General features: G+C 46.0%; 1 protein-coding gene and 1 long non-coding RNA gene across 2 annotated transcripts in view; both read right to left on the bottom strand.

Annotated features, from left to right (window-relative positions):
• Window positions 1–885: 885 nt before the first annotated feature.
• Window positions 886–2,284, bottom strand: LOC309561753. The gene is made up of 4 exons (XR_014225590.1): window positions 2,209–2,284; window positions 1,512–1,835; window positions 1,212–1,412; window positions 886–1,163 (listed from the first exon to the last, which is right to left on the bottom strand). It is a non-coding gene; the product is annotated as an uncharacterized lncRNA (long non-coding RNA).
• A 270-nt stretch (window positions 2,285–2,554) lies between these two features.
• GGA1 (golgi associated, gamma adaptin ear containing, ARF binding protein 1) overlaps window positions 2,555–21,768 on the bottom strand; it is a 46,667-nt gene continuing 27,453 nt past the window's right edge. Inside the window, exons 9-17 of the mRNA XM_082265754.1 lie at window positions 21,701–21,768; window positions 19,820–19,927; window positions 19,579–19,737; window positions 15,762–15,823; window positions 12,860–13,014; window positions 8,629–8,813; window positions 8,086–8,255; window positions 7,896–8,006; window positions 2,555–3,439 (exon numbers count right to left, since the gene is read on the bottom strand). The exon at window positions 21,701–21,768 is cut by the window's right edge and continues 14 nt beyond it. Coding sequence (XP_082121880.1) covers window positions 3,329–3,439; window positions 7,896–8,006; window positions 8,086–8,255; window positions 8,629–8,813; window positions 12,860–13,014; window positions 15,762–15,823; window positions 19,579–19,737; window positions 19,820–19,927; window positions 21,701–21,768 — 1,129 coding nt within the window. The 3' untranslated portion in view covers window positions 2,555–3,328. The remainder of the gene's footprint in view (window positions 3,440–7,895; window positions 8,007–8,085; window positions 8,256–8,628; window positions 8,814–12,859; window positions 13,015–15,761; window positions 15,824–19,578; window positions 19,738–19,819; window positions 19,928–21,700) is intronic.

Below are 21,768 nucleotides of genomic sequence, written 5' to 3'. Positions count from 1 at the left end.
CACCCTTTTTTGAAGCCTATTCGAGCCTCTGGGTCTAATCACTTGCTTCAAAAAAAAAAAAAAAACCCCCATTGGAATCCATGCGTCCAGCGCCCTGCATGTAGATTAGGGGGTCCGATGCAAGGATAGGGGGCGGCACCCCCAATGGACGGGCCGCCACTGGCTTCATCCTCAGTGCAAGTGAAAGTCTGAGACAGTCATGCGCCTCCTCTGTAACATTCACCGCTGAGCCTGCACAAAGCAGAAACATCACCACCACCACTTTCCGGACTTTTGAAATAAAGCTTTTTATTTTCATCTTAAATTACACAGTTCAGTGTGCCGTACCCCTGCACCGTTCACACCCGGAAAAAAAAAGAAAAAAGTAATTTCTGAAAAAGCGCGTGTGCATTCACCGCGGGGGAAAAATGCTTTCAGACACGGCTGATCAGGAAGAGACGGAAGGAGAAGAATAGAACCCCCCCACCCCCGCAGAGCCTGGGATGTGACAACCGGCTGCAAATCAGTGCTGTGAGTGCAACCAACTGACCGACCGTCATTACCGACCAACCAACACACTGCGAGATTTCCAGCATGACCTAATAGTGGGATTTATAAAAGGAGAGGCTGAGGAGAGAGCACAACATTCAGCTGGAGGTTTAGCAGAAGCAAAGGTGCTTCCTTATTTCTAGACAGAGTCTCATGTACACGAGGAGAAGTGAGAGCTTCGTGCAGCTTCCTCTTCCAATAATTCACAACTCCAACTATGGCAATAGACATTATACCTGCAGGACAGAGGACAGTAGAAGGGGACAGAGACCTGAGGCACAATATACCTCCAGGGCAAATGACATTAGAAGAGCAGAGAGACCTGAGGCACATTCTACCTCCAGGGCAACTGACAGACGAGCAGAGAGGCCTGAGGCACATTCTACCTCCAGGACAACTGACATTAGAAGAGCAGAGAGGCCTGAGGCATATTTTACCTGCAGGACAGGGGACACTGGAAGGGCTGAGCCTGAGGCACAATATACCTCCAGGGCAACTGACATTAGAAGAGCAGAGAGGCCTGAGGCACATTCTACCTGCAGGACCGAGGACACAAGTAGGGATGAGCTTGAGGCACAATATACCTCCAGGGCAACTGACATTAGAAGAGCAAAGAGGCCTGAGGCACATTCTACCTGCAGGACCGAGGACACAAGTAGGGATGAGCTTGAGGCACAATATACCTCCAGGGCAACTGACATTAGAAGAGCAAAGAGACCTGATGCACATTCTACCTCCAGGGCAACTGACATTAGAAGAGCAGAGATGCCCGAGGCACATTATACCTCCAGGGCAACTGGCATTAGAAGAACAGAGAGGCCTGAGGCATATTTTACCTGCAGGAAAGAGGACACTGGAAGGGCTGAGCCTGAAGCACATTATAACTCCAGGGCAATGCCCATAAGAAGAACAGAGAGGCCTGAGGCATATTATATTTCTAGGGCAACTGACAGAGGAGCAGAGAGGTCTCAGGCACATTATACCTCCAGGGCAACTGACATTAGAAGAGCGGAGATGCCTGAGGCACAATATACCTGCAGAACAGATGATAAAAGAAGACAGAGAAGCCTGAGGCACACAAAACTGACTATGTAACTATACCTCCATGGTGGCTGACATTAGAAGGGTAGAGAGGTCTGAAGCATACAATACCTCCAGGACAGCTGACATTAGATGGGTAGAGAGAGGCCTGAGATATAACGTACCTCCAGGGCCATGGACATCACAAGGGTGGATATGCCTGAGGCACAATATACCTCCAGGACAGCTGACATTAGATGGGTAGAGAGGCTTGAAGCATATGATACCTCCAGGACAGCTGACATTAGAAGGTGCTGAGAGAGGCCTGAGATATAATAAACCTCCAGGACCATGGACATCACAAGGGTGGATATGCCTGGGGCACAATATACCTCCAGGACCATAGGTATTACAAGAGTGGAGAGGCCTGAGGCACAATATACCTCCAGGACCCATGGCATTACAAGGGCAGATGGGCCTGAGACATTATACATCCAGGACAGCTGACATTAGAAGGGTAGATAGGCCTGAGATACATACCTCCAGGATCTTCAACATCACAAGGGTGGATAGGCCTGAGGCCCAATATACCTCCAAGACCATTGACATTACAAGAGTGGAGAAGCCCGAGGCACATTATACCTTTGAGGCACAATATACCTCCAGGACCATAGGCTTTACAAAGGTGGATAGGCCCTAATCACATTAAACCTCCAGGACCATTGACATTACAAGGGTTGGAGAGGCCTGGGGCACATGATACCTCCAGAACCATTGACATTACAATGGTTGGAGAGGCGTGAGTCACAATATACCTCCAGGACCATTGACATTACAAGGGTGGATAGGCCCTAATCACATTATACCTCCAGGACCATAGACAATACAAGGATGGCTTGGCCTGGGGCACATTATACCTCCAGGACCATTGACATTACAAGGGTTGGAGAGGCCTGAGGCACACAATACCTCCATGGTAGCTGACATTAGGATGGAGAGGATCCCCCTTCCCCCAGCACTTGGAGCAGACAGTTTCACTGTAACGGCTTGTGACTCATTATAAAAGGGGATGTGGTCTGCGTACAGCAGCACGGTTTAGTGAAATGCAGGCCCAGCGCATCAGGAAGTGGTGAGGCGCTCATACAGGATGCCGCAGCAGTTGGACTTGACATGAAATATCAAACAGGAACTGGATTTTCAAAGACAACTCCACTTAAAAAGTTACTAAATCTCTGACAACACCATGTGCAATGCACCCGACCAAGGCCACCTTGTGCAGCACACCTAAAAAAAAAAAGCCAAGGAATGGCAGGCAGTGGTTTGCACCCACCGGGGGACGCACAGATTTAAAGAGATTTCACAGCACTGAGCTCTGCTGCTGTAAGAATGGGGGAGGTGAGCGCCCTCTGGCTTTTCTTCCTGGTTATTACATGGCCAGGAGAGACTGGTATTTCTAGGCTACAACGACACACTCCTGCACTTACTTAGCGTAAGTGAGTAAAGACAAAATATAGAGAGAGTATGGAGATAGAGAAATGAAGATTATTTAATAGGAGACGTCCATAGCAGCAGGATGAGCAGAATGTCACACATAGAATGAAAAGGACTTCCTAAAAACACAGAGCGCCCTGAACAGAAAAAGAGAAGAGCTTTGGGTAAAAACGTCCAGAATGATTGGTAGATAGTGCAGTTGTAGCCGGATCCTTCTCTGAAAGGTTTGCCTGTTCTCATAGAAGAGGAGGAGGCTTGTAGTCTTCAAAACATCGTCTTCTACTTCCACCTAGAGATGTCCCCACTTCTCCACCGGGGGGAAATCCTCCACGTCCCCCATTTCATCCAAGCTTTGATCTCCTTGTGTGTAGGTGAGTTTGTATCGTAAGCGCACCTTTTCCTGGACAGACAGAGAGAGAGAGAGATTAATGGTAATGTATTAAAGTAAATGTATATGTTGAGGTTTAGGATCTTTAGTCTAGATCGGGGTCTTCAAACTTTCTAAACAAAGGGCGGAATAGTGCCCCATCATTGGTGTCATTGGGAAGAATTGGAGCCCATTGTTGGTGTCAGTGGGAGGAACTCTGCCCCACCATTGGTGTCTTTGGGCACAATTCCTCCCAATCATTGGTGTCAGTGGGAGGAATAGTGCCCCATCATTGGTGTCAGTGAGAGGAATAGTGCCCCATCATTGGTGTCAGTGGAGGAATAGTGCCCCATCATTGGTGTCAGTGGAGGAATAGTGCCCCATCATTGGTGTCAGTGGAGGAATAGTGCCCCATCATTGGTGTCAGTGGAGGAATAGTGCCCCATCATTGGTGTCAGTGGGAGGAATAGTGCCCCATCATTGGTGTCAGTGGGAGGAATAGTGCCCCATCGTTGGTGTCAGTGGGAGGAATAGTGTTCCATCGTTGGTGTCAGTGGGAGGAATAGTGCCCCATCATTGGTATTAGTAGAAGGAATAGTGTCCCATCATTGGTGTCAGTGGGAGGAATAGTGCCCCATCATTGGTGTCAGTGGGAGGAATAGTGCCTCATCATTGGTGTCAGTGGGAGGAATAGTGCCCCATCGTTGGTGTCAGTGGGAGGAATAGTGTTCCATCGTTGGTGTCAGTGGGAGGAATAGTGCCCCATCATTGGTATTAGTAGAAGGAATAGTGTCCCATCATTGGTGTCAGTGGGAGGAATAGTGCCCCATCATTGGTGTCAGTGGGAGGAATAGTGCCTCATCATTGGTGTCAGTGGGAGGAATAGTGCCCCATCATTGGTGTCAGTGGGAGGAATAGTGCCCCATCATTGGTGTCAGTGGGAGGAATAGTGCCTCATCATTGGTGTCAGTGGGAGAAATAGTGCCCCATCATTGGTGTCAATGGGAGGAATAGTGCCCCATCATTGGTGTCAATGGGAGGAATAGTGCCCCATCATTGGTGTCAGTGGGAGGAATAGTGCCCCATCATTGGTGTCAGTGGGAGGAATAGTGCCCCATCATTGGTGTCAGTGGGAGGAATAGTGCCCCATCATTGGTGTCAGTGGGAGGAATAGTGCCCCATCATTGGTGTCAGTGGGAGGAATAGTGCCCCATCATTGGTGTCAGTGGGAGGAATAGTGCCTCATCATTGGTGTCAGTGGGAGAAATAGTGCCCCATCATTGGTGTCAATGGGAGGAATAGTGCCCCATCATTGGTGTCAATGGGAGGAATAGTGCCCCATCATTGGTGTCAGTGGGAGGAATAGTGCCCCATCATTGGTGTCAGTGGGAGGAATAGTGCCCCATCATTGGTGTCAGTGGGAGGAATAGTGCCCCATCATTGGTGTCAGTGGGAGGAATAGTGCCCCATCATTGGTGTCAGTGGGAGGAATAGTGCCCCATCATTGGTGTCAGTGGGAGGAATAGTGCCTCATCATTGGTGTCAGTGGGAGAAATAGTGCCCCATCATTGGTGTCAATGGGAGGAATAGTGCCCCATCATTGGTGTCAATGGGAGGAATAGTGCCCCATCATTGGTGTCAGTGGGAGGAATAGTGCCCCATCATTGGTGTCAGTGGGAGGAATAGTGCCCCATCATTGGTGTCAGTGGGAGGAATAGTGCCCCATCATTGGTGTCAGTGGGAGGAATAGTGCCCCATCATTGGTGTCAGTGGGAGGAATAGTGCCCCATCATTGGTGTCAGTGGGAGGAATAGTGCCCCATCAGAGGGTGGAATAGTGCCACCAAGGTGGCCGATATTACCAAAATTTCGGGAAAGTGCTGTACCGGAGTGATGTCTGCAGCTAGAGGCATCGCCCCGGTACCGGCGTCCATAGCCGACGGTCGCCTGTCTTGCAATGACAACCGATGCGGCTGAGAAGCCGCTCGGCTGTCATTACAAGGAGCCTTCCGCGGCTCGCCCGGGTCTCCCGTCCCACCGGGAGACCTGGTGCAACCAGCCTCCACGGCTGCCAAAGACTCAATCAAAGCCGCATTCGGCTCTGATCGGGTCTCAATGCAAAAACCCAGAAGTGATATCATGACATCACTTCCGGGTACTCGGCGCCAGATTAAAAAAAATGACAGCATTCATAACAGCCAAACTTGGCATTTTGAATGCTTTTAAGTCCAGAGGAGGGGTTTGGGGTCTTTTAGACCCCCATATCCCTCCACAAGAGTACCTGTCAAGTAAATAAAAAAAATCTTTTTTTTTTTTAAATGTACGAAAATATACGCGATGACCAAAATATCGGAATCGGCAATGAAAAAACGATATTGGTCGATCACTACCCCTTATCCCCATGTCCATCATCTGACATCTGTGGTGCAAAAAGTGTCCCCAGAGGGCAACTTATGACTTCTGCAGCCGTAGAGAGGAAAGGGTGAAGTCTTCTGTGTCGAGCAATATAGATTAATAAATCTAGGTTGGCATCCAAAGATTGTTGTGCAATACTGAGCAAGGAGCTGTTGGTGTCAACACCCAAAAAATAAAATGGCATGCACATGCTCAGTGTGCAAGATGCAGCAGATTTACACTAGACCAAGGAAAAAAATGGCACCAATTTAAATGGTAATCAGCTTCTACGCCAATGCTGTGATACACTGTTAAAGTGTCACAGCCCATGCTGCTCGATGGCCTAGGCATAGGAGTGCCAGCACCCAGGGATAGGTTCTAAGGGCACAAACCACAGCAGGCAAGATGCAAAGGAGAAGATCCTAATCCTGGTCTCCCCTCCACAGTGGGCAATACCCCAACATGATGCACCACATGCCAATGTGAGCGTCCACACAGGAACAACTGCCAAAAGCAACATTACAAGCCGGCAAAACCATCTTCACTCCAACAGGTTCTGGGTAAAGTTGCCCAAGACCCTGGCTGAGGAGTAAATGATCCAGATGCTGCTAAAGAGGAAGCAATGTCTATTATGCAGCCACCTGTCCTGTTAGGTAAATCAACTTAGAGAGAGAAAAAAAAAAACCCACAGGAAGAAGGTAAGCGTCCCTATGAACAGACAAGAGATCCATCACTCTATGACACCAGCAAAGAACTGATGACTACAGGGAGTGGGAGGGGTTATATGGGGGGGCATCCCTGTACCTTTCTTTTTGCCATTGTTCACCTGAAGGCAGTGGTATATAACCCATGGTTAAAAATTAAAAATCCCTTTATGAATATTTCAGGTTTCGGTTTCCCAGCCAGCAGGGTTTACCAGACTTATCTGCTTCATTTACAAAGCTGAATAGCTCAAATCTCATCAGCAGTAAATAACGCTTCCTAGCCTGAACGGTGCACAGATGGCCAACTGGCTGCCAGCTGAAAGAACAGATTGTAAAATTCCAGCCTATCAAAATATCACCAATAAAAGTAGAAGAAGTCGGGGATGGGAGTGCTGGATGTTTTCATAATAGGCCGAGAGATGTATATCCTGCTGTACCCAGAACTGGTGATGATGTGGCAGACAGTGGTGATAGCATACCCTGTATTGGTAACAATGTGCCAGGAATTGGTGACTGTGTACCCAATACTGGTAACAATGTGCTGGGCAGTAGTGACTTTGTACCTCTCACAATGTACTAGGCAGTAGTGACAAAGTGATAGGCAGGGGAGACCGTGAACCCCATAATAGTGACATTTTGTCAGACAGTAATGCCAGTGTATCACTACTGGTAACAATGTGGGAACAATGGTGAGAGAGAACCCCCATAGTGGTGGCGATGTGGCAGGCAGTGGTGACCGTGAACCCCATTATAGTGACATTGTGCCAGTGGTGACAGTGTATCCTGTATTGGTGACAATGTGGCGGACAATGGTGACAGAGTACCCCCATAGTGGTGGCAATGTAAAGGGCAGTGGTGACAGTGAACCCCATATCAGTGACATTGTGCCAGACGTAGTACTTAGTGATTATGTTGTACCTCATACAATGTAAAATGTATGAACAATGTACTAGGCAGTACTAACAACATATCCTGTACTGGTAACAATGTGCGAGACAGTGGTGTCTATTTATTGAGATGGAATGTGGATTCTGTCAAGTCTGCCTGTCCCATTGTTAAATGTTAATAAACCCACATTGTTCTGTCCAGATGGCTAGATAATTAGTTCAGGTAATTCTGTTTACGTATACAATTTCATCTGCATATGATAATGTAATCAGGCAACTCCTGACCTGTGTGTGGTAATATGATCAGGAGGGGGAGGTCCATGCTGTATATATATTCTGCATGTTCAATAAAGAGTGATTCCAGTACATGCTAAGTTGTTGGCTAGCTTTGTATGGGGGTGGCTAGTATTTGATATCTATGTTCAGGACTACAAGGAAGCCGAAGACCACAAATACAGTGTGGGTCGGTGGTTCTGTTACAAGGAGGCTAGGCCTAGTAACTTACCTGTGTGGGGTTGGCCAGCAGCAGCACCTGAGTAATAGCAGTTGGGGGCAGAATGGGATTGAATGCAGGAAGTTCACTGCCAGTTGCTGGTTGCAACTTTACCTTCATTGCCTTTAAAAAAAGAAAAAAGATGAAAAGACCACAAAGAGAGATGAAGGGGGGCAGAATGTTAGATTGCGGTGGTACCAACCTTGGGCACAGCAGCTTGAAAACTAATTCCAGTGACAGGGAGAGGGGCAGTACTCAGCATGGAGATCACAACCACCAGGACGTCAGGTCTGCCTGGAGGGCTGTCCTGAGCAAAATGGAAAAGGACCCGAAAGCTGCGCTGGTCATACACAGTGACTGGGAGGATGCTACCTAAAGACACAAAAGAATGCAGTCAGGCAGATAGATCTATAATTCAGTGATGGCAAACCTTGGCACCCCAGATGTTTTGGAACTACATTTCCCATGATGCTCCACTACACTGCAGACTAGTTGCGCATCATGGGAAAAGTAGTTACAAAACATCTGGGGTGCAGAGGTTCGCCATCTCTGGTCTATACAGTATGAGACAACCCATCCTCATGTATGAAGCCTCGGACGGAAGAAGATTGCACTGGGTGGGCCAGTCAACAGGAATCATCTACAGTCAGACACTTCATACCTGTGGGTCCGAGGAGGCTCAGAGCATCGTATCTAATCCTATCATTTAATGCACAGGTAGGATAAATAGAGAAATCTTCCATACTGGGTTTGATGGTTTCCAGAGGCACAGTGACATTGGTGAGAGAGATGTCGCTCTTCACAGGGGACGGGACCGGCTGTTCTACTGCGACAGGCGGGACGTTTCCCAGGACAGCGGGCTGCTGCGGAGGAGTAGTGCTCGTTTTACTCTGCAGGTCTCTTAGTGTGGGCTTGTGCTGGGGCTTTTCCCTAAGAAAAAAAATAAAAATAAAATAAAGGGTGATGAAATATTATTGTATACATCAGCACAAAGGAAAGGCAGAGCGAAAGAATAATCATCCAGAGTGTCAGCTCTCCAACCTTCATCCACATCACACCTCGGCCTTTTCCACTCAAGAAAAGGACAACGGTGATTGTTAATGAGCTAGATCCAGTGATGGCTTACTATAATATCACACACACACACTTTAATAACATCCCTATCTTCATTCGTAGGGTTCAATATGGAGTTGGCCCACCCTTTGCAGCTATAACAGCTTCAACTCTTCTGGGAAGGCTGTCCACAAGGTTTAGGAGTGTGTCTATGGGAATGTTTGACCATTCTTCCAGAAGCACATTTGTGAGGTCAGGCACTAAGGTCTGGCTCACAGTCTTCATTCTAATTCATCCCAAAGTTGAGGTCAGGACTCTGTGCAGGTCAGTCAAGTTCCTCCACCCCAAACTCGCTCATCCATGTCTTTATGGACCTTGCTTTGTGCACTGGTGCGCAGCCATGTTGGAACAAGAAGGGGCCGTCCCCAAACTGTTCTCACAAAGTTAGGAGCATGAAATTGTCCAAAATGTCTTGGTATCCTGACGCCTTAAGAGTTCCCTTCAATGGAACTAAGGGGCCAAGCCCAACCCCTGAAAAACAACCCCACACCCTAATCCCCCCCTCTACCAAATGATTTGGACCAGTGCACAAAGCAAGGTCCATAAAGACATGGATGAGCGAGTAAACGTAAAGAGTGACGTCATTGCACCCCCAGCCACTCTTGCAGCCGGAGGCCACGAATACAGAAGGAAGACCGAGTGAAGATGGAAGCCCTCTCAGCAGTGACAGCACGACGCTAGAGGGCTTCTTTTTAAGGAAAGTCTCTCAATGTGCTAGTATGCGATGACATTGCCTTGCAAAGTTTTTTTATTTATTTATTTATTTTTTTTTATTTACCTTTAACTGTGGTTTACTACCCCTAGGCAGCCGATTCATTTGAGTGGGCAGCAAGTACACCACAATGGACCAGAAAACAGGTTTGCACAACGTTTAGTAACATAGGTCAACACACTCATACTACTGTGTTACCAGATAATGCGCAGCAACACATGTGCATTCCCTTAGTATGCTGGGGTGCCACAAATGGGAGGAATTGGGCTTCCCTGGTGGATTAGCGTTCATGAAGAAGGCACTAATAAATAAGAGACTAACTGCATGAGGGGCATCTAAAGGGGCAGAGACGCAAACCACTGCAAGGAATTCTCATTGTAGGAATCTGAAATGTAAGAAGCCAGCAGCTGAATCAGTTCTCCATTGCCTAAATAAAGCTAAAATACTGGTTATGGGGGGAGTTGGGCTTTTATTCAAGATATGGTTTCGGTTACCATTTATTTTAGTAAAAAGATAAAATAATAAAAAGAGAAGGGTGGCACAGGGGTGTCTGGCTGCTAGCTGAATAAGCATACAGTGAAATTCCAGCCTTTAAAAATGTCACAAATAAAAATAGGAAACATGTGGGAAGGGACTGCTGAATGTATTCCTACTAGACCAAGGGATGCCCTCTGTATTATACCACTAGTGTAATAAGCCAACAAGGGAAGGGACTGCTGGAGGAATCCCTACTAGGTCGAGGGGTGTTTACTAAAGTCTAGTAGTGCAATGAGCCAACCAGTGAAAGGGCTGCTGGATGTAATCTTACCAGACAGAGGGGTGCTGGCTACTAGTGCAATAAGATAACCAGGGAAGAAACTGCTGGAGGAATTCCTACTAGACAGAGGGGTGCTGGCTAACCGTAAAATAAGCCAACCAGGGAAGGGGCTGGTGGATGGATTCTTACTAGACAGAAGGATGCTGGCTTCTAATGCAATGAGCCAACCAGGCTATATAAAAACAAAGTAAAATATATATATAAAGTAAAAATAAAAATAATTAATGAAATATGCAAGAAAAATAAATAATGTAGACATGATACACAACGCTTGCAGATGCGGACGCATCATATGCACATCCGTGTACACTCATCCATGCAGAGCATGAGTAAAAACAAGCGTGTCTGCGCATGCCGATGTCTCCCCACGCGCGCGCATGTGTGTAAATACAGATAAATACATGATGATATATATATATATATATTTTTTTTTTTTTTTTTGTGTGTGTGTGTGCGCAGGTGAATGAACTCACTGCAAGGAGGAAGGAGCGGAAAACAGAAATAAGGGCTATAGGGGTGGGGAATGTGATATTAAAGAAAGTTCGCCCAAGAAAAACAAAATACCAGAGTGGACCTGGCAAAAAAAGAGGAAAGAAATAGAAAAAAAAAAGGATGGCACAGGCATGTACAACCACATACCATCATATCAGGAATAAAAGTAGCCAGGTGAGGCCAGTTGTGTGAGACCTAAAATAATGTAAATACCCAGGATTCACAAAAAAACGCATTAACCTACCAGCTTTGAGAAAGGAGCCGTGAGCGGCTCTGAAACGCGTAAGCCACGCCCAAACCTCCCGCCCCGACATGTGCTCCATTGTTTTACTTTCTGTAATTTACCAATTGTCTTAATAAATCCACAAACTTCCAAACATTTTGCACATAGAGTGACGCTCCTTTATCTTTTACACTAGTGTAATGAGCCAATGGATGTACTTATAGTAGACAGAGGGGTGCTGGCTACCAGTACCAGTGCAGTGAGCCAACCAGCAAAGGGACTTCTGGTTACAATCCTACTAGACAGAGGCATGCTTACTGCAGGCCACTAGTGTAACTGGCCAGCAAGGGAAGGGATTTTCAGATGTATCCCTAGTATCCCAAGGAGTGCTTACTGCAGGCTACTGGTGCAATAAGCAAACCAGTGAAGGGACTGTTGGATAGATTTTTACTAGAAAGAGGGGTGCTGGCTTCTACTGCAATAAGCTAACCAGGGAAGGAACTGCTAGTCGTAACTATCGGACCAAGGGGTGATTACTGTTGGCTACAAGTGCAGTGAGCCAAATAGAGATGGGTCTGCTTGACGTATTCCTACCAGTGCAATTAGCCAACTAGAGAAGGGACTGCTTGATGTATTTCTACTAGACCAAGGGGTTCTTACTGCAGGCTATTAGTGCAATGAGCCAACCAGGGTAGGGGATGTATTCCCGACCAGACCAAGGGTGCTTATTGCAGGCTATTAGTGCAATGAGCCAACCAGGCTAGGGGATGTATTCCCGACCAGACCAAGGGTGCTTACTGCAGGCTCCTAGAGCAATGAGCCAACAAGGGTAGGGGATGTATTCCGACTAGACCAAGGGTGCTTATTGCAGGCTACTAATGTAATGAGCCAACCAGGGTAGGGGATGTATTCTCGACCAGGCATAGGGGGCTTATTGCAGGCTCCTAGAACAATGAGCCAACCAGGGTAGGGGATGTTTTCCGACCAGACCAAGGGTGCTTACTGCAGGCTACTAGAGCAATGAGCCAACCAGGGTAGGGGATGTATTATGATCAGACCAAGGGTGGTTATTGCAGGCTACTAGAGCAATGAGCCAACCAGGGTAGGAGATGTATTCCTACTAGACCAGGGGTGCTTACTGCAGTTTACCAGAGCAATGAGTCAACCAGGGTAGGGGATGTATTCCGACCAGACCAAGGGTGCTTATTGAGCCAACCAGGGTGGCGGATATATTATGATCAGACCAAGGGTGTTTTTTGCAGGCTACTAGAGCAATTTGCCAACCAGGGTAGGGGATATATTCGGACTACTCCAAGGAGCCTTATTGCAGGCTACTAGTGTATTGAGCCAACCAGGGTAGGGGATATATTCGGACTACACCAGGGGGCCTTACTGCAGGCTTAGTAGTGTATTGAGCCAACCACATTTATTAGCAGACTGATGGGTGCACTTACAGGTTCAGGCCTAGCTTCTCTGTCCCAAATTGCTTTACACAATATATAAGTTGTCTTTGTTTTGTTTTGTCAGAGAATAATAAGACAGCTACATCATTTCCGGTTTATACAATAATCTTGAAGGTCTTTCAAGCAGAAGCTCTGCAGTCATAGACTTACACTTACCATCGTACATGCATGGCTGTGGGTGGAAGGGATTGCTCAAGAAGGGTTTTCCCAAGTAGATCCAGATCATCCAAAGCCTTACTAGGCTGGGCCGGAGTGTGTAAGACTGATGAGACCTTCTCTCCTGAAGCCGAGTCTGTGCTCACCTCTGAAGACTGAACAGACCATTCACAGGAGAGGCAGAGAAAAAAAATGCAGATTATCACATATACTCATTTTGATGTGCAATTATTTGGCTGATCATATTTAGCTATTAGGCCTCATTCACAATGGCGTACCGATCTATGCACCCATGGGCCATCTTCACCCGCATGGAATGCAGAGGTGTTCCATGTATATGCATACAGACAGTCCCATTCATGTCAATTGTGGAGTAGTTACTGTATGGACACAGCTGCTGTTCTCAATTTAACAGCCGTGCATGCGCTGGTGTCGCAATGTGCGTTCGGGGCCGCACACCTGCATGGCTGTCTAATTGGGATCAGCAGCTGTAATCATACAGTCGCTGCTTCCCAATAGACATGAATGGGACTGTCTGCATGGAACGCCTGTGCATCCCGGGCGGGTGAAGACGACCCCTCAGGAGATGTAGGGATGGGAACGCCATGTGAATGAGGCCTTGGTGTTCACAACCTAATTTCAAACTGTAACGCACATAAACGCACGACACCAATCCCTACTTCCCCTCCCCCATATCCCTGCATGGCTTCTTTTCTTTACTTTATTGGAGCAAAGGGGACAATAGCCAAAATGGACAACATGGCAAACCAGAGCAATGAGATGCAACATCTGATGTTTTCAATGCAAATGTTGGCATGTCATTAGAGTGGCACCACGAATGTCAGGCTGTGCCATAGTTAGGGGACTCCAGAAATATTTAACCACTTCAGCTCCAGAAGGTTTTACCCCCTTCATGACCAGGCCATTTTTCGCTATGCAGCATTGCGCTACTTTAACTGGTAATTGCACAATCATGCAACGATGTAACCAAACAAAATTTGTCATTCTTTTCAGACAAATAGAGCTCTCTTTTGGTGGTTTTTGATCACCACTGAGTTTTTCATTTTTTATTATAGAAACAAAAAACATAAATTAAAAAAATAAAAAAAAAAAAAAAATATTTTGTATTAAAATATATCCAATAAAATTTTTTTATTTCTTCATAAATTTTGGCCAAAATGTATTCTGCTACGTCTTTGGTAGAAAAAAAAAAAAAAAAAAAAAAAAAAAGATTGATTGGTTCGTGTGAAAGTCATACCGTAGCATCTACAAACTATGGTACATACTGGTACAGTACATACTGGAATTTGTTTTATACTAATAGCGGTGATCAGCGACTTCTAATAGGACTGCGATAGTGCGGTGGGCTATCTGACATTAACTGACCCTAAGGGGAAAAAGAGTTACTGCCACTAACGTCACCAGTGACATTAATACAGTGATCAGTGCTAATTAGTGATCGACCGATATCGGTTTTTCGTTACCGATACCAATATTTTGGCCAATGCATATCGGTATCGGCCGATATTTTTGTACATTTAAAAAAAATAATTATTTTTATTTATTTATTTTTGACAGGTATTCTTGTGGAGAGATCTGGGGGTCTAAAAGACCCTTTGAAAAAAGGTCTTTGAAAACGCCCACTTTACGGGTGAAACGCATTGACGTAATTTCCAGCACGCGGGTACGCATCGTCACATCCGGTTTTACTTCCTGGAATCAGTGGAACGCACGCCGATAGCGGCGCTCCTCTTGCTTTGTTCTTATCCAGTGCAAGTTTTTTCTTATATCTTGTAAGTACAATTTTATGCTTTGGGGGAATACATTTATCAAACCATATTACACTATTGGTCCCCCCTTCTTCTTCTTTTATCTGGGAACAACGGAGACCTTTTGGAGTGATCCTATATTAAGGAATTTCTTTTCCTGGAACCATCCATACCGGAAGCCTGGTTGCCTAAGCCATATTTGATCCTATCAAGTGTTTGTGATACATATCTGTGGTGAGTAGGGGACCTGGAGGGTCGGCCACTCACTTGAGCACTGCTTGATCGGACGGTTTCTGCACCTGAGCACTTTATTTGATCACATCAAGATTTAAGGACTATTTTAGGATTATCTATTGTGACTTACCACTGGTTTTTCTTTTTTACATTATTTATATTGATCACTTTGCACTTTATTAAGTATTTATTAGAACCTATATTATATTATACTCACCAGTGATTTTCATATGTGATGCTAGAGCTGTTCTAATTTCATTTTACATAAAAGACCCCAAACCCCTCCCCTGCACTTAAAAGCATTCAAAACGCCAAGTTTTGAAGGCTGTCATTTTTTTAAATCTGGCGCCAGACAGTACCCTGAGGTGACTCATGACCTCATTCCTGGGTTTTTGCATGGAGACCGGATCAGAGCCGAATGACTTCGGTGGACATGCAGGCTGGTCGTCCTGGTTTCCCGGTGGGATGGGAGACCCAGGCGAGCCGCGGAAGGCTTATGCAAGGATAAGAAACAAAGAGATTGTTCCCCCTGTACAGAGCCCTGTGTTATCAACACAGAGCTCTGGGCTGTGATTGGACACAGCCGATCAGCAGGTCCCAGCCATGAATCATTGGCTAGGATCTGCTGACAGATTCCCGCTGTGTACAATGACAGCGGGTATTGGCGGGGGAGCGCACGCCCTAAACCCAGAGGCAGACAGCAACGTACCAGTACATCGCTTTGCCTGGGCGGGCCTCCTGCCTGCAGTACATTGTAGGTAGGCGGTCCTTATGTGGTTAAAATCCAGCAAGCTTTCTGAAACTTTTAGTTGTGCCATCTAATTTGGGCTCGAAATCTGAGTCGAATGACTGTGAGACATCTCTGAATGGCAGTTAGTAGCTGGAGGCATCTCCGTTACCTGAAAATTGTTCCACGATGATGCGTCTGAAGGCTGTGCAGGAGGTGCGGGGTCATTTAAACCTAAAATAAATCGAGAAAAGCAGACATGAGTCATCACTGGTCATAACAAAAGCTGGGATTCCATCATTTTTGTTGGAGGGTGCGTTTCACTTGAATTGGGGCATATAATCATAGCACCAGCCACATTCTTATGCCATGCCTGGAACCCTGAACAGGAGCCTATTGCTGTCTGTGCCCCCGTTCCGGGGATTCACCCGCTTCCAATTGTCCTTTTTATCGTTCTCACAGCGAGTGAGAAAGAAAGAAAATCATGCATTTTGGGTTGTCACTAGAACAGGAAGAGAGCAAATCTTCCAATGGGGACCCTTGCAGGGATTTCCTCTCACTTCCTGTTTTGGCTATGGGAGAGGAAGTGAACGGCACACAGATGGCAAAAAAAAAAAAAAAACACATATCCATTACTCTATCCACAATGAAATAAAAACGCCTTCAATTCTACTTCAATGTTGGACTACATTTAAAGAAAACAATAACTTTCAACACTAACACACAGCCTTGACCGCTTGCCGACCGCCGCACGACTATTTACGTCGGCGGTCAGCCCCTCACAGGAAAAGCGACGTAGGTCTACGTCGCTAGCCTGTGAGGGTGTAGGGACCCCCCCCCCCGCGCGTGTGCCCGGCGGACCCGATGTCCGCCGGTGTCCGCCGGTCACTCGCGATAGTCCGTTAGAGTAGGAGAAAGGCAGGCGGCTGATATAAACAAGCCGCCTGTCATTCGCCACTGTGTATGAATGGTGATCATACGGTTCTACTATGTAGGACCGTTGATCACTGTTCCTAGACCTCAAGCCACAGCCAATCACAGTTAGAATCACGCCCCTAGGGACACACTTAACCCCTCCCTCTCAAAAAAAGTTAACCCCTTCACTGCCAGTGCTATTTTACAGTAACAGTGTATATGTATAGCACTGATTACTGTAGTAATGTCACTGGTAACCCCAAAAGTGTCAAAAATGTCAGTCAAGGGGCCGATCTGTCCGCTGCAATGTCGCAGTCCCGCAAAAAAACAAACAAAAAAAAAAAAAAAACGCAGATCGCCGCCATTACGCGTTAAAAAAAAAAAAAAAAAACAGCAAAAATCTTTCCCTTAGTTTGTAAACGCAATAACTTTTGCGCAAACCAATTAAAATACACTTTTTGCGATTTTTTTTTTACCAAACATATGTAGCATAAAACAAATTGGCCTAAAATGTTAAAAAATTTTTGATTTTTACATTTCTTTTTTTGGGGAATTTCATATAAAAAAAATGTGAAAAATATTGTTGTTATTTTTGCAAAATTGACGCTCTTTTTTTTGTTTATAGCGCATGATCAAAAAATCGCACAGGTGATCAAATACCACCAAAAGAAAGCTCTGTTTGTGGGAAAAAAAGGACGTCAAATTCGTTTAGGTATAGCGTCGCACGACCGCGCAATTGTCCGTTAAAGTCACGCAGTGCCGAATCGCAAAATAGGCCCTGGTCAGGAAGGGGGTAAAATCTTCTGGGGCTTAAGTGGTTAAAGTGTATGTTACCCAAACATCTAAGCCGCACATTGGAATGATCCCAATAATCTTAAATATAAGGCAACCTCAGCCTGGGCTCCAACCACGCGCCCAATGCGTTTCGCTACACCCATGGAACTTAATTGTGGGGACCCAAAAATGTAAATTATAATATACGGTTTGTGTTTGCCTATCATGCAATTTAAAGTGGTTCTTAGGGCATTACGTTTTTCACCTTAATGGATTCTATGCATTAGGGTAAACCTCTGTGTTTTTATTGCTGTCTGTTCCCCTGTTAGGGAGATTCACCCTCTTTATTTGTGCTGTTTACCATTATTATTGAAAGTGATTGTAGAAGTCCCCAGAAAAGTAATAGAGGGGAAATCTTCTGATGGGGACACTAGTTCTGGTGACTTGGGGGACCCCCCCCCCAAGGGATTCCCTTAATTTGCAGGAATTTCCTCTCACTTCCTGTTTAGCTATGGGACAGGAAGAGAAGGGAAATCTCGGCAATGGGAAACAGATGGTGGAATAATAAAATCTGACAGGGATTATAACCCACCATTGCTCTATCCAAAATGAAAAAAAAGTTTTGCCTATAGTTCTACTTTAACCACAAGATTTACCCCCTTTATGACCAGGCCATTTTTTTGCAATACGGCGCTGCGTTGACAATTGCACGGTCATGCAACGCTGTACCCAAATAAAATGTATTTCCCCTATATATGGAGCTTTCTTTTGGCGGTATTTGATCACCTCTGCGGTTTTTTAATTTTTTGCATTATAAACTAATATAACAAAAAAAAAAAAAGAATTTTGAGAAAAAAAAAAAAAAAGAAGAATTTAACCTTCTCCTATAAAACACATGCAATAAAAAAAAAAGCAAAATCAATCCCAATAAGCGTATATTGATTGGTTTGCACAAAAGGTATAGTGTCTACAAACTAGGAGATATTTGTATTTATTTATTTTAGCAGTAATGACGACGATCAGTGACTTATAGCGGGACTGCGATATTGCGGCGGACATTCTGACACTTTGCGGGAATCAGTGACACTAATACAGTGATCAGTGCTAAAAATATGCACTGTCACTGTACTGATGCTGGCTGGGAATGGGTTAACATCCAAGGCGATCAAAGGATTAAATGTGCGCCTAGCCAGTGTTTCGCTATACTGTGGGAGGTGCTTTTACTAGGGGAAGAGGGGGAATTTATTCCCTGCTTTGCAGGAACACAAAATTCCATGCCTTCCCTCCTGTCAGAATGGCGATCTTCCTTGTTTGCATAGGCAGATCGCCATTCTGGCTCTCTGCCTAACGATTGGCGGGTGCTGGAGGACATCGGGTACCGTGTACCTGCCAATCGGCTTCCACTGTGTGTAATCTCACCGGAAGAGAGCCACCAGTGGCCGGAAGTGTCAGAATACGTATACATACGTGATCTGGTGCACAGAAACTGCTATAGGGCGCACCTGCAGCAGTTAAATAGTGCCAACAGTTTGCATGTTGCTTTACAATATAAAGTTAGACAGTACAGTTACAACACAAAGGGGATGAAAGGGCCCTGTCCATAGCTTGCAGCATGGGTGCTCAACCTATGGGCATCCAGCTGTTGCGGAACGACAAGTCCCATCATGCCCTTGCCTTTGGAACACTTGCTTGTATCGGTCAGCCTTGCATTGCCTCATGGGACTTGTAGTTCCTCAACAGCTGGAGGGCCAAAGGTTGTGCACCCATGGCTTACAGTCTAATACAGTGATGGCGAATCTTGGCACCCCAGATGTTTTGGAACTACATTTCCCATGATGCTTAACTACACTGCAGAGTGCATGAGCATCATGAGCAATGTAGTGCCAAAACATCTGGGGTGACAAAGTTTGCCATCACTGTATTAGACTGTATGCCATAGGTGCACAACCTTTGGCCCTCCAGCTGTTGTGGAATCTCAAGTCCCATCATGCCCTTGCCTTTGGGACACTTGCTTGTAACTGTCAGCCCTGCAATGCCTCATGGGATTTGTAGTTCAACAGCTGGAGGGCCAAAACTTGTGCACCCATGGCTTACAGTCTAATACAGTGATGGCGAACCTTGGCACCCCAGATGTTTTGGAACTACATTTCCCATGATGCTCAACTACACTGCAGAGTGCATGAGCATCATGAGCGATGCAGTTCCAAAACATCTGGGGTGACAAGGTTCACCATCACTGGTCTAATACCTCATGATCTGGGGAAAACAAGTTAGCACAGCCAAGGTGTTAAGTTCCTTACCTAGTGACATGAGTTCATCATCGAGCAGCGATAACGATGTGGAGGCCGAGGGGACACTGGAAGAATATGGCAGGGGCTGGGCTGGAACAGAAGGGTATGAAGGAGCTGCTGCAGAGGCCATATCCAGTCCTGAGAGATCCAGCAGAGCAGAAGAACTGGCTGAGAGAAGACAAGATATTCACCCAGAGATTCAACATTACTGATCCAAAATAGTGAGGGTGGGGGGTCAAGGTCTGCTCACCTGGCAAATTGCTGGAAGAAGTCTCTCCATTGATTTCTTCCCCTTTCACCAGCTGGCGGTAAGTATTGATAACCTGCGTTAAGCTGTCATTGGCCTGTAATATTTCCGCTTAAAAAAAAAAAAAAATAAACCTGATTTCACAGAGCAAGAGACTGTGGTGCCCCCGCGGCCCAAGGCACAGTTTGTTCCCAACGGGGGTGTCTGCTGGGGGTGGCCACCGTTGTTAAACTAAGCATTCTGTAAAACATTATTATCCGGAATTCATATGTGTTATGTCACTCAATATAGTTGTTTCCTACTACTTACTTCAATACCGTTTATGCTTTCATCACTGTAAAAGCATGAGGTTTACTTATTGACTTGCTTGTACTGTTATGCTTTATGAAATTACAATAAAAACTTTTTTTTTTTTTTTTTTTTTTATTTCCAAAAAAAGTACCAAAAACAAAAAATAAATAAAAAAAAAAAGAAAAAATTATATCCAAAAACGAGGGGGTGTGGGGTGCTGTATTGTTTAAGACCTTGTTGCATATTAGCCTGGAACTCCGCTTTAAAGTGGAGTTCCACCCATTTTTGGAACTTTAGATCTATGTAATCCCCTTTAAAATGGCTTTTACCAATGGAAACTTTTTTTTTTTTTTTTTGCTAGTAAATACCTTAATTTCGGCTTTATTCCTCCTCTCCTCACTTCCTGGTCCGATCGGCGATGACGTCATTCGGCGATCCGCAGTGTCTGCTGGGATGTATTCTATTCCAGAAATCTCGCAGTAGCTGTATCTGTACTGAGCCGTGCCTGCCCCGCCTCCTCTCATTGAGTTGCATTGTATGAATGTATTAAGGCTGTTCTCTGCCCCGCCTCAGCCCCGCCTCCTCTCATTGAGTTGCATTGTATGAATGTATTAAGGCTGTTCTCTGCCCCGCCTCAGCCCCGCCTCCTCTCATTGAGTTGCATTGTATGAATGTATTAAGGCTGTTCTCTGCCCCTCCTCCGCCCGCCTCCTCTCATTGAGTTGTATTGCAATACAACTCAATGAGAGGAGGCGGGGCGAGGGCGGGGCAGAGAACGGCCTTAATACATTCATACAATGCATCTCAATGAGAGGAGGCGGGGCGGAGGCGGGGCAGGCACGGCTCAGTACAGATACAGCTACTGCGAGATTTCTGGAATTGAATACATCCCAGCAGACACTGTGGATCGCCGAATGACATCATCGCCGATCGGACCAGGAAGTGAGGAGAGGAGGAATAAAGCCGAAATTAAAGCGGAGTTCCAGCCATTTACTCACCTGTCCAACGGTCCAGCGATGCGGCCGCCGGAAGCCTCGATCCTCTCCCTCGGCGCCGGCAACACTGCTGTGGGCACCCATCTGTTACAGTTTGCGGCTTCACAGCCGGGTACCCACTGAGCATGCGCGAGTCGCGCTGCGCGCCGTGATTTGCCGGCAATCTTCTGGGACCTCTGACGTGTCCCAGAAGATTGCAGGGAGGGAGGGGGAGAGGATAACTTCCGCTCAGGGCGCCGCGGCGCTCCAAGCGGAAGTGGGAGCGGGTACCTGTCAAAACTAGGTACCCGCTCCCCCCCCCCCCAAAAAATGACATGCCAAATGTGGCATGTCGGGGGTCAGGACTCCCTAAAGCGGAAGTTCCACTTTTGGGTGGAACTCCGCTTTAAGGTATTTACTAGCAAAAAAAAAAAAAAAAAAGTTTCCATTGGTAAAAGCCGTTTTAAAGGGGATTACATTCAGCTATGTACTCCAACCTATTAAAAATGAGTGGAACTCCGCTTTAAGCACCCTGTACTAATGTTCAGCCATCTTTCTTAGCTGAAAAGAATATGTAGATCTCTAAGTGTGATAGAATTACCCCCCACAGGCTTCTTACCCAAAGCCTCATCGTTGTCTTCTGTATCGCTGGCCAAACGGAAAAGCGTAGGCCTCATCTTCTCACAT

Source organism: Pelophylax lessonae, assembly GCF_965119305.1.
Source record: "Pelophylax lessonae genome assembly, chromosome: 8".
Lineage (NCBI taxonomy): Eukaryota > Metazoa > Chordata > Amphibia > Anura > Ranidae > Pelophylax > Pelophylax lessonae.
This window is presented reverse-complemented; position numbering and strand designations above follow the sequence as displayed.